A 12,912-nucleotide genomic window follows, 5' to 3' on the forward strand; every position below is an offset into this window, starting at 1 on the left:
GCTTGCAGCTTTAATGTTTTTTTTATTTTTGCAGTTCATACTATGTTTTTTTTTTTTTGATAACCTAATTAATGTACTTTGTGAGAACATCTAAATTAACTAATTTCATGCATGTCAAAAATGTCATTTAAACTTATCAACTTACAAAGTGCATCAAAGGAAGTCATTTTTATGGGTTAGATCAAGTACAAATAGATCCTTGAAATAAGTTGCAGGTTACCACTTTTTCAGTGTATTCAGTGGATTTTGAATTTTGAATACAGTGATGATGCTTGCTGTGTAGACATTTTGCTTGAATTTAATAGTAATCTAAACATATGTATTATATGGCCTGTGGTAAATGTGGAAGAAGCAACACAGAGGAGATCTGGAGGCCTAATGGTTATTCACAAATTAATGAATGTTTATTTGCAAATGCGTAGGCATCAGAACATTATAATATACTACTATGTTAAAGTGGTAATTGCAGACAATTAAAATATATTTATGCAAGAATATTAAGAAAAATCAGTGGGTATGCTTTTTTTTGTTTGATCAGTGTGTATTAATGATTTTAACCATCTATATTATGTGTGCAGGGATGATTTGGTGCAGGTTGGTAAGGGTTCAAGTAACGGCACGCTGATGGTGCGAACAGTCAATGTGGGTCTGACTCTACTAGGAGTTTGGGACTCGGAGCAGACCGGATTAGCTGATTTCATTGCACTACCTGTTCAAAATGCCATTCATCCAGCCGAAGCCCAACGGCTGGTCGTGGGTGATGTTGTGTGTTTTTCTGCACAGATTATTAATCAGGAGGGTAAGAGCGAACACAGACACCTAAAAAATACTAGACAGGGAAAAACGGAGTGCATATGTTTTTCAGCCCAAACTGAGCATTTACACAGTCAATTTCACCAAGTATGAGTGTCATGTTGTCATTGTCAGGTGCTTCAGGTGTGTGGAGCTCATCATCCAGTGCTGTGCTGGAGGTTGAACCCAGGACTGGAGCCGCAGTGGCCAGAGACAAGGGCACAGTCACCGTCTACTACAACATACCAGGCCAACTCCGCACTTACAGAGAGGTGAGCGCCTGTACGCTAGTTCAGACATCAAAACTCATCACAATGAGTTCCTTCAGAGATATTTCAAATAAGATATTTAGGAAAAATCATGAAAAGATAGTGGTCTAAATGTGTGATCCCTTGTTAAACTGAAGACGCACATTTTTGTATTTGTATTGTAACATTGTGTTTTCTTTAGGTTTTTATTGAAGGTGCAACTCAGACATCTGTCATGACTCCCTCAGTGAAGAAAGGCAGAGACTCTAAAGTCTTGATGTCAACCAGGGACACAGGAAGCAACCTCATTGGTACAGATCACTCCTTGAATTGCTGTAATCCTCACACTGACTTCATGCTCATTGAGGATCATGCTTATGTGCTGTGTTTGTGTCCTGCCTTATTGCATTAACCCTCTGATGTGTATGATCAGTGTGATTAGAACGTTAAGTGCATGACGCAATTCAAATCTGTTATCATGCTTTGGCCAGATTGAGACTCTCTCCATGCTCATCATATAATGCAACTTATCAGTGTTTGTTGCAATCCTCATTAGCTACAGTAAATGTTACATCAGCTTAGTGCAGAATCAGGCAAGCTGATACATTGATTATTGCAATATTATCTAAATAATATTAAAAGTTTAGCTTGGGTTTCTAAAAGACATCAAGCCAGTTTCACTTCTCTTTTTCATTTTTGGCTGATTGTGTGAGAGTGAAGTTTGGGTCTGTATTTGTGTGAGAATGAAGAGTGTTAAAGATTACTCATGTTTTAGGCATTGTAGTCATTCCAGCCAATCACATATATATCTGTTGAAGGTGTGAGATCAAAGGTGTTTTGTGTTTGTTTAGCTAAGCTCATTTAGCTTAACATTAGTTCGAAAATAACTGTCACATTAAAAAAAACTCACACAGAGGGACCAGACGTAATATTTTCAGTTAAATCAAAGGGGTAATATTCTATAATGGCCCCAAAAGTAACATGCAAGTCACACTAAATGTATGATTGTCATATTTTCTCAATTGTGGAAGTTTATAATGGTAATACAATAGATAGAATACTGCAATGCTGCCAATAAAATGAAATCCAGAAAAAATAAAACAGAAAACACAGAAATTGGAGAAAAAATAAAACACAGTGATAAAAATAAAATGGATTTCAATGGGACTAGCAACACTAAAGTCATGGGTTTGATTCCTAAGAATAACAAATGCTGAATTATTGTATACTATAGCCTTATTCGGACAGTAATTGTTTCTCACATGGTTGTCTGTAAAAATAAATTTGCATGGCACCTCAGTGTTAAAACTAATGCTTTTAGATGGCATTCAGATTTAATATGTATAATTATAATACTAACATTGTATTACTGTAATGCCCCATTTCAAATGTTTACATGCTTTTTTTTTCTCTCTTCTTTCACTGAGGTGGAGCGGTAATGAAATATTGTTCTTGTAAATACTTCCCAGTATTTCAGAAATAAAATTGTACATATTTAAAATGCATGCAAATTACTGTGAAACACAAATAATCGTACGGTGTTCCTCAATGGGCAAAAAGAATTTCAACTGTGAATTTTGAATTGACCGTTGTGAGTTTGAGAGCTTGTGGATTCAGACAGCGATTAAATTACCACACGACCATGGCGTTTGTCAAAAAACAGTAGGTAATTCGGCCTGGGCTTTTTACATGGGTGATGGGAGAAAAATACTGACATTCTGGATTTGGACAGCAATAAAATCATTCACTGACTAGCCCCTGTAAATGTTGAAAAATACCTTTATGAGAAACAATTACTGTCCGAATAGGGCTTATGAATGCACTGGAAGTGTCTGCCAAATGAACATGGAAATGTATAAGTTTCTTATAATAGGTCTTGTGTTCTTTTTATTTGATCACAATACTTTTCCACACAGCATTGTTTTCTTGTGTCCACAGGAAGCTGCTCCTCATCCCAATCAGATAGCATTGCTCTGCTCCACCCAGAGTCCTCCATCAGCTGTCACCTCCACTTCACTAGCAGCGCTGTGGATTTCTCAGCTCATGACGTCTACCACACTCGCACAGCTTTTGATGCCAGCACAGGTCTCTCAGATTAAGCTACGCAGCCACTTGACTTCAGGCATTTAAATGAATAAATAAACGTTTTAAACCTGTCATCTTTATCTCCTGTGAATGTCAGGTTTCTACAGCTGTGTGTTGAGCTTTAAGCCCATGAGTGACCAGCAGGTGAAGGTGTTGAGTGTGTCTATGACTGACGTGGAGGTCACGGCCGGTGTGCAGGGCGGTCACTTCACCGGACAGCAGATCAGCGCTAGGCTGCCCGTCAATCCAGGGATCTACACTGATCAGACGGACATCATCCTGAGTAATCAGCACACATCTGCTGATCTGACCATCTATGGGACACCAGGCGCTCTGCAGAAGCTAGATGTAATGTTTGCACCTTTGTCTATTTGTGTCTGAAAAGTGAAATGACAATAATTGTGTTGATGTGTCTGAGATTGCTCAAATAAGCATTAGTGTATTCACCAAACATGTGCATGTGGATCTGATCTGATGTTTAGGCGAAGAGCAGCTCTCCTGCAGTTGTGATCGAGCAGAAGGAGGTTTCCCGGAGCTTTCCAAGCTATATCACATACACTGTTAGTGTGGTGAACCCACAGGGAGCTCTGACGACATCTGTGTCTATAAGCAGCACGTCCAGTGATCAGGTGCTGCTCATCCCAGTGTCTGTCATGCATCTAGCAGCCAGCGGCAATTCTGTGCAAGGTTTGTTCCTCCACATCAGTCTGATAGCATAGTAGGAAATATTTTTATGGTTAAGACTACATTAACAAGTAATATATTCTTTTTATATCTTATATATTTATTTACGCAATTGAATGCCCAAAAGCAGCTGTTTCAGAAGATATAATTATGTAGTAGCCATGTAGTTACCATGTAGTTAAAGGGGTCATGACATGAGAAATCTAATTATCCTTGATCCTTTAACATATGCAAGGTCTTTGTACCAATAAAACATCCTACATCCTAAAACATCCTAAAAACATCATAGATTCTTAGCTTAAAACATCCTACTCATAAAACAGCATTTATTAAACCAAGCTCCAAAAATGGCTTGTTAGGTTGTTGTGGGATTTGTGATGTCACACAAGCAAATACATTTGCATATGACTGTCTCTATGGCAATACATTGATGAATAGTTATAGATCATGGGTGTCAAACTCATTTTAGGTTGAGGGCCGGATTGGAGAAAAATAACCATGTGCGGGCTGAATTAATTAATTAATTAATTAATTAATTAGATTAATTAATAAAAAACCTTAGTGCACTGACGGTTTCATTAATATTATCCATATAAACAACAAATTAATTTGCAAGAAAACTATGACACTGCTCTTTAAAACTGCATTTGTTTTTACAGCGAAAAAACTATTAGATTTTCAAAATAATGCTTTATTTAATTTTTTTTTTATTAGTGATGCACCTATTTTGATTTTTCAGGGCCAATTCCAATTTTTTTAGAAGCAAATTTATTTTGTTTATTTGTTCAAAAAATATGTGTAGCTCTTTGATATTAGAGGCAAACACTACATTTTTATCACAGTCCAAATAAAGATGTTATGCACATGAGCATGAGCAGTTGTTTTTAATTTAAATTATTGTATAATTTAAAGATTAACAGCAAAAACAGCATGGTCTGACTTTAGCCTTTGTGAAATTATGCTACATAAGACACCTGCACAAAACAAAATCAGCAGACGGACTGAATGAAAATGCAAATTCACTCTCTGGCAATAGGTGGCGGTTATGGAACAGCAGTGATATAGTGTTTCCATGGATACCGCTATACACAAACCAGCGCTGCATCGATAAATAGTCTACTACTTTATACGGAGATAAGACGAAAAGCCATCAACTTTTCTGAAGACAGTTCCCTTCAGAGATACATTCATATCAACCCCAATTTAATATTTATATTATTCTTCCTAAACAGTGAGCTTGTGCATGGTAGAGTATTTTCTCTGCTGGTGTGTCTGTTCTCCTCTTTGTGTCCGTATTCAGCATGTGCCTGTATTAATGTCCTGTTTACAGACTTTGTAATAACTTCCCAAAATTTCATTTGTGTGGAAATATTTACAAAGCACTTTGTTTGCAAGCCCGTAATAAAGATTGACCAAAATAAAACTAAAAAATGTTTGGATTTATGACAGGTGGACTAGTGTATCTCTATTTTTTTTATTATTATTATAGTTCAAATCATCCCCCGGGCTGGATTGGACACCTTTCTGGTCCGTATGTTTGACAGCCCTGTTATAGATCATTGCACTATAGTGCCCCATCCACTAGCATTCAGTATTATAATGGCTGTCACCTGTTTACACCAGACACAAGCTTCTCTATACAGCCTTCAGAAGGACAAGTGAATTGTTTATTTTTTACTGGCATCCCAAAGCGTTCGAGGATTATATGTTTGTTTCGAAGCACTTGATTGCATTATTAAATAAGGCATAATGTAATGCATTGTTCACAAAGAAAATTATGAAAAATGAAACCGCCAGCTGTATTGGATCTGACATTACAAAGTGTAAGTAAGCAGTTTGATAATGCTTTGCCTGTAAATCATGGTTTTATATGGATAATGTTTTTAAAACACTGTACAATAGCAAGATAACGTTGGATAGTTTCCCCATGCAGTGACATTAGCCAGTCATAACAGTGGCCAAGCCTTAAGGGAGAAGGCCCCTAAAATGCATTGTTCAGACAGAGGATCAGAATGAGGGTTGAAAATGACCATTTTTGTAAAAATATGACACTTTGGTTGTTTTGAATTTTTTGCTCATAAATGCATGCTTCTTCACCTTTTCTTGCAGCACATATGGTAGATGGAGCAGATGGGCCCAATATTCTTCAGCAGTTTATTGACTCCTATCAAGTGATGTTCTTCACTTTATTTGCTCTCTTGGCTGCCACTGCTGTTGTCATCATTGGTAAATGCTTTAATAAACACTTAATATCATGAATAATGGGTTTTAGGACAGTGATTATTTCTTCTTTAGTATCTTTTTATATTTCTTTTTATAACAATTTTCTATCTTTTTCTATAGTGTGCCATGTGCTGTTTTCTCCAAGAGATCCTGTTAATCATCCTGCATTCATCCAGAAGTCTCCGCCTCCCACAGGTACATGCATCTGGAAAATACTCCTGCAAGAATGTAACCAAATATAAACCAAATAAATGCTGCTCCATTAACACCTGACCTCTTTTTTGCAGTGCAAAATGTGTAATACAATTATTTTGTGTGCTAAAGGTAGTAAAGGGATGTTTATTATTTCAGTTAAAGCCGTCATATCATTTATTATAAATGGACCCTTTTTCCACCCTCTCCTTAGATGTCTTAAAGGGGTCATGAAATGCAGTTTCAGATTTTTTTATTATGTTTCTCGAGGTTAGTTTATAGCATTTGCAAAATATTTTTGCACCAAAAAAGGAAAATGGTTCACTTCTCTGCATCGATCCACCAGGCTTCTTACAAAACCTCTGCATTAGCCTTCAGAGCTCTTTATGTCTCCCTACTCTGTTTACCAGCCGAAGGAGCAACAGTGGAGGCCGATCAAGCCCTCTTCTCCAGTCGCCCTGATGTAGCAGCATAATGATGACAAAAAGAAAGAGTACGAGGTGTTTAAGTTCTGTGTTCCCCGGAAATCTGGCACACGAGGTTCCCCCTTAACGCCCAACTAACCCTCCCGCCATGGGTCAAATTTCCAGGGTCTAAACAGAGCTAAACCTCGCAGCAAGTCACCAATGCAAGACGATAACCTCCCTCCTACAAAACATTTGGGAAAAACATTCTTTGCTGCGGCCGTGGCCAAGAAACCCCCTAATTTCACTTCCTCCAATCCACTGGATGCCTGTTCTACTCTTCTAATTCTACTGTTCAAAAAAATGAGGGTATCTGTTGGCAAGGTCAGCCTCCCCTTGCTAGTGGGTGCCCACCTGAAGTTCAAAGAGGCTTCACTTTTCCTAGAGTGCCCCCTTCCTACACGTGTTGGGGATTTCCCTGTTCTAAAGGGAAAACCGGTGAGAAGGTGTGCACAAGCAGTTACCACACAGCTCCGTACATCTCACAAATTCAATAGGGCATCGGCCCCAGTGTTCCCCAACACAAAAAAAATCTAACGAATCCAATATGTTAGTTAAAAAGAGAGAACATCTCTCAGCAATCCCACGTCACCCAACAAAAGTTGTCCACATAATGCGCCATTGTATCACAAATGAAAGAACCAACTGCATCAGCAGTTCTGAGCTATTCTCTGGTTTCTGTGGGAAGTCTTGCGAGTGTCATGTCTGTGTCAGCCGCCGAATGGGTGATTCATGCTGTAAAGAAGGGCTTCAGAAGACTTCAGTTTGCCCGAAAACCCCAGTGTTTCAGCTGACTTATCTCTTTTCACACAGAGGAGAGATATTCTGACAGCTCATATTCTGAAAGATGAAATCTCCCTTCTCGAGAAGGGGGCGGTAAGGTGCCAACAGAGGTTTTATTCCCGTTATTTCCTGGTTCCAAAAAAGGATGACTCTCTTCGTCCCATTTGGATCTTTTGAACAAACATTGCAGGAAACACAACTTCAGAAAGTTAACACTCTTCAAGTTTCTCTCTCACGCTCAATACATCAGAACGATGATTCACATCATTTGATCTGAAGGATGCTTTCTTCCACATAAGAATCTATCCTCAACACAGGAAATTACTTCGTTTCGCCTACCAAAGCATATGTTACGAATTCCCAGTTCTTCATTTCGTGCTTTCTCTGAGTCCAAGAGTGTTCTGTATGTGCGGAGGCGGGCTTAGCCCATGCTAAGAATAGCAGGTTCTAGATCCTGATATAGCTTTTTGCAAGACCTTATGTATGTTGGTAAGTGTTTGTCCACTAAGGTTTATTTGCCGTCTATCATTGCATGTCATGTTGGGTTTGATGGCACAACAGTGGGGCAACACCCCCTCATTCGTAGATTCATGAAGGGGGCTCACCGTTCCCTTCCTGTGTCTAGAAAATCTGTGCTGGAATGGGACCTCTCCATGGTGCTAGAGGCTCTGTCACAACAGCTTTTTGAGTCCCTGGGAAACATTTCCCTTAAGCTGCTGTCTTTCAAGACAGCCCTGCTCCTGGATCTGGCCTCAGTCAAATGTGTCAGTGATTTGCAAGCACTCTGATTTGCATTCCTCGTGCGAAATTCTTTCTCAGTGGTGATAAGGTTTTTCTTAGGCCTAACCCAGCCCTAAATGCTTCCCAGCTTTTATGTGTGATGTGATTGATCCTCCTTTCACCCACCCCCTTTCTCCTCCACAGAGAATCAGAGGTTGAATTCTTTGTGTCCTGTGCATGCCCTGCGGGCTTTCATGGACAGAGCCAGTTCTTTCAGAAGGAGTGGCCTTCAGGGGGCCTCACTCTGGGCTGGCTGCCGCTTGGGCTCTAAGTAGGGGAGTTTCAATGCAGGACGTTTGTTCTGCTGTAAGCTGGGATTCCCCACACACATTTGTCAGAAACTACTGGCTTGATGTTGCTAGAACAACATTAGCTCATTCTGTCCTGGGGGTGGGTTCATCATAACCCCGTCCCCCTAATAACATGCAAATTATCTGATAGACTTTACCACATTTTTCTTGTATTATTATTTCTTCTGGTGTTCAGGAAGATTTGTAACCTCCTGTAGATTTTGATTACTGACTTAGAATTGTAAATGTTGCTGTTTTTTTTTTTTTTTGCAGGTGTAGCTAAGCTGACTGAGAGCCCCTTCAACAACAGCGCGTCTTCAGACATGAAGGGAAGCCCAAGATTACGTCTGTATTCACCAGACTACAACTCCAGATAAACCTTCTCCACTTGAAGACCGCAGAAAGTGCCTTACCATTGGATACAGGAGTATAAGCATGCTGGAAAATACTTGTGCAAGAGTATTGCTTACATGCTTAAAATAGCTTTTTCATTTAAATCCAAGTTTGCTGAAATGCTGCATATCTGATTAAATATGTCAGGGCTGCATAGTTTTGTCTGCTTTTATTTGATTATTTAAATGTTTGATGTGTGCTTTCATTTATAATTATTGCTATTATTATTTTCAGTAGCCTTTTTCCAATAGTTTTCATAGCTTGATATTCTAAGTTTTAGTGAGTTGTGATGTTAAATGTTTGTCTTTTTTTCTTTGAAGCTCAGGACAACCTTTGAAAACTAATGTGAGACTGCAGCTTGATTATGTAGCATGTAATTGTGTGAATAGTGCAACCACTGATTCCGTCCAAAGTGCTCTTACAAGTGTTTGATCTGCAAAAATATAAATGGCCAGTTTAATTTCATGAACAATATTATACTGATTTTAAATATTTTGAAGAATTCTTGAGTTTAGTGCAGGTACTTTCAGTTATTGATGTGAATGTTAAAAATGTTTAAGGGCTTAGTTAAGTTCAATTGCTTTAGCAGATGTAAAATGGCTGTGAAAGGACAGGCTAGTAATCTATGAAGTAGCATTCTCTTGAACCTACAGCAGCATTTGACATGGTTATTTGCTGTTCAAAAGTCCTACAATAGATACTGATAATTCTGTAACTGTGAGTTTGAGTCATATTCAAGATTGTGACCGTTTTGACCGAATAAATGCCTCTGCCTTGTGAGCCTGTTAAAGTGAGACAGAAATGCTGTTATAATAATGTTTTCTTCTGGTATCTGCCTTTAAGCAAGAGCCATAATGTGACTCATAGAACTTCTGCACTGAATAAATTGAGGAATTGTGATATCTGTCATAATCTGAGTTTAATCTGTATATGTAACCACTTCTGAGCCTTTGTCATTGTTTGCTCTTCTGTCCATCATACCTCCCTCAAAAAAAAAAAATAATAGCTTGTGCATTGAGAACAGTCTGTATTTACAATGTGCTTTTTTCTGCATGAGATCTATAAACATTAAATATGCTCTTTTTAAGTATCACCTAACTGCATTTTTTTATACTTATATTATATTAACATGAACAAATATAAAAAGATTTTGTTTTTACATTAAAAAATTATGCATAAATAATCAAGTAAACCAAAGTTGCTTCAGTCCAGTAAATGTTTATCTTACATTTACTTCATAAAAATAAAGATTTATGAATAAAGCATTTTTTCAATTGATTTATACCCCCAAACTGGCGACATATCCTGTGGGATACAAACATTTACAGGCAGATTATGAAAAAGTAAAAATTATATTCATACATTTTCAACATTAATGCTAACACTCATTTAACAACTTATTTACAAATAAGTTGTAAATTATGTGAAATATATTAACTTTTATCTGAAGGTTAGTAGATTTCACACTACAGGGGGTCATGCTGTTTTTAAATGCTGCCCGTGAGCTAAACAAAAAAATTACCTATATTCACAACAAACACCCTTTCAACATGAAACCAAGAAATGAGACCTAAACTTTCCCTGACACTCCCAACAGCCTCTCAAATGTTTGTATCCTCCAGGATATGCTGCCAACTAAAGTAGAACGGCCTGGTAAGCTGGCAACACAGCCATAGTGTTTAAAGCTCCACTGGCCTGGCCTGAAGCCGCATACACCCCGTCTTTAACATCGATGCATCACCCATTGAGAAATGGCCACGAACGTCTCTTCAATAGGAGGCAGCAATGCATATCTATGCTCATGCGAGCCAAATATGGTTTCTTCCAAGACCTCTCAACCTCGGCATGGAGTTCCGGAAGAAACGGAAGACTCACTAGAGTAAATAACACACATATCGTGTATCGTCCGGTGTCAGATAGCGCTGACACGGGGGAACACACTTCCTAAAGTGCTTGTCAGAGAAGGACGTCATGGTAACAAACACCTAAACACACTTCAAACAAGGGTCACCTGAAGACAAAAAGCTGATGATGTCTTCTTCTTCTTTTGATTTGATTGGCGGTTGGCAACCAGCTTTTAGGAGGATTACCGCCACCTACTAGACTGGAGTGTGGATCAGAAGATTAGCAGATTGCTAAAATTAAAACAAATAATAATAAATAAAAATAAAATAATAATAATAAAAAAAATTTAAAAACTATATTCTCTCTATTAGTCCTGTCTCCTTCAGATAAGATGATGATGTGTACTCCAGGGGTGCTTCTCAATTCTTATTTGTGCATCCTCGTTTCCTTTCCTTGCTTCCTTTCCTCGCGTCTTAGCTCCACCCCTTCAGGATGCGAGGGAAGGACGCAAGGAAAATATGCGAGACGGAGGAATTGAATCAAGTGAAATGATAGGTGTGTTCGACATCGGCTGCGGCTGGATGCAACCGATCGGCGAGAGTAATCCGTGTGCAGGCGGGGAGGAGCTGAAAACGGAGACATGAAGTCGGATACTTTCTGCTTCCCGTAGCGACGCTCGCGCTGCGTTTGCATACTTTATCACAGCTGAAGTGAAATAAATGCAATATTTGACTAATACACTGATGTTTCAGAGACATTTTCATTCAATACTTTATGTACTGCTTTACAGCGTCTGTTTTTACAAGAATAAAGTTCAACATAAGCATATATTATTTAAATGCCAATGTAGTGGGGTCTACGTTTTTTATCAGTTTTATTTTGATAAACATGACACAATATAACATCGCGACTACATGAAAAGAGCTTTAACTGTTATAAAAACACAGATTTTTGAGCATTACTGGAACTGAAGGTGTGACAATAAACACGAAACACACGTGATCTTTGTCATGCGGTGAATCCGGCCAATCGTGAAACAGCTGTGTCGTCATCAGAGCTCGTGCAGCTCCTCTTGAGAAACTTGCGCTGGCTGCCTCAGGTGGCTGATCTCGAATCGCTCTCGAGGTGGTACTTTGAAGCTATACGTCACAGTCACATGGTGTCGGCGCTGTCTCAAGTCGGACAAAATTTCTTACCGGCAATGCACTGCTTCAAGTCAGCCGCCGATCGGTCTGTGCGGCGCTGCATGAGCTCGAACACACCTAATATATCCTCGCTCCCTTTAGCGTCACTTTTATGGCGGCATTTTAATGCCATTAATGACCGAGCGCACAACTGATGCTTGCGCGCGCAGTAAATCACTTCCGCGAGAGGATAACAGATCTACACGCGAGGAAACGGGAGCCCGCGAGCTCATTTTAAACCCGCGCGCGCGCATGACATCTGCTTTGCGCGCAGATCAAGCCCTGCGTGCTCGGACAAGATTCGCAGCACCCGCGTCATCATTCCCCACACTCGCGCTCAATCTTCTATTTCGCTCGCGCGAACACTTTTGATTTTTGTCAGTCGTGGGGCGGGACTTTACTTATTTCAGTGTAACCTCAAATGTCATTGGTCAATTCAGTTTTTCGGAAGTCTGTTGTGATTGGATGCCTGTTGTAAAACGATTAGACATGGCTTGGACCAGATGAAAAAATACTATAGTAATTTATAGTAAATACTATAGTGTTTTTGAACCATACTAAAGTAAAGTACTTTAATTTGCTGTGGTAATTCTATAGTTGTTGAGGGTAATATAAACAAATTGACTTTACCCAAATACTGTAATTTTCTACAACTATAGGGTATATTACTACAATATACACTAGAGTTTACTGTAGTAAAAACTAAAGTAGCCTAAACAGTATTTATTACAGTTTATCAGTTCATCATAGTTAATACACTGTATACAGAAGCATTCATTAACAAAGTGTTGTAAATAGTATAATGTATACAGTATACTACACTTTACTATAGTATGGTCCAAAACACTATAGTATTTACTATTATTATGCAAGTGAGTTAAACTTTATTTATTGACTGATTGATTGCATTATTATTATTATATGTCCTTATTAGATACTATATTAACTT

At 38.6% G+C, this 12,912-nt stretch overlaps 1 protein-coding gene across 3 annotated transcripts in view; it reads left to right on the forward strand.

The window, feature by feature from the left end:
* The window catches only part of nup210 (nucleoporin 210), a 73,942-nt gene extending 63,915 nt beyond the window's left edge, over positions 1-10,027 (forward strand). For all 3 annotated transcript variants that reach the window (XM_048155382.1, XM_048155380.1, XM_048155381.1), the window contains 9 exons: positions 579-799; positions 928-1,064; positions 1,243-1,351; positions 2,979-3,125; positions 3,223-3,473; positions 3,608-3,812; positions 5,919-6,035; positions 6,153-6,227; positions 8,815-10,027. In XM_048155382.1, the coding sequence (XP_048011339.1) occupies positions 579-799; positions 928-1,064; positions 1,243-1,351; positions 2,979-3,125; positions 3,223-3,473; positions 3,608-3,812; positions 5,919-6,035; positions 6,153-6,227; positions 8,815-8,918 (1,366 nt within the window). In that variant the 3' untranslated portion in view covers positions 8,919-10,027. The remainder of the gene's footprint in view (positions 1-578; positions 800-927; positions 1,065-1,242; positions 1,352-2,978; positions 3,126-3,222; positions 3,474-3,607; positions 3,813-5,918; positions 6,036-6,152; positions 6,228-8,814) is intronic.
* Positions 10,028-12,912: the final 2,885 nt, after the last annotated feature.

This window comes from Megalobrama amblycephala, linkage group LG14, assembly GCF_018812025.1.
Source record: "Megalobrama amblycephala isolate DHTTF-2021 linkage group LG14, ASM1881202v1, whole genome shotgun sequence".
NCBI classification, from domain to species: Eukaryota; Metazoa; Chordata; class Actinopteri; order Cypriniformes; family Xenocyprididae; genus Megalobrama; species Megalobrama amblycephala.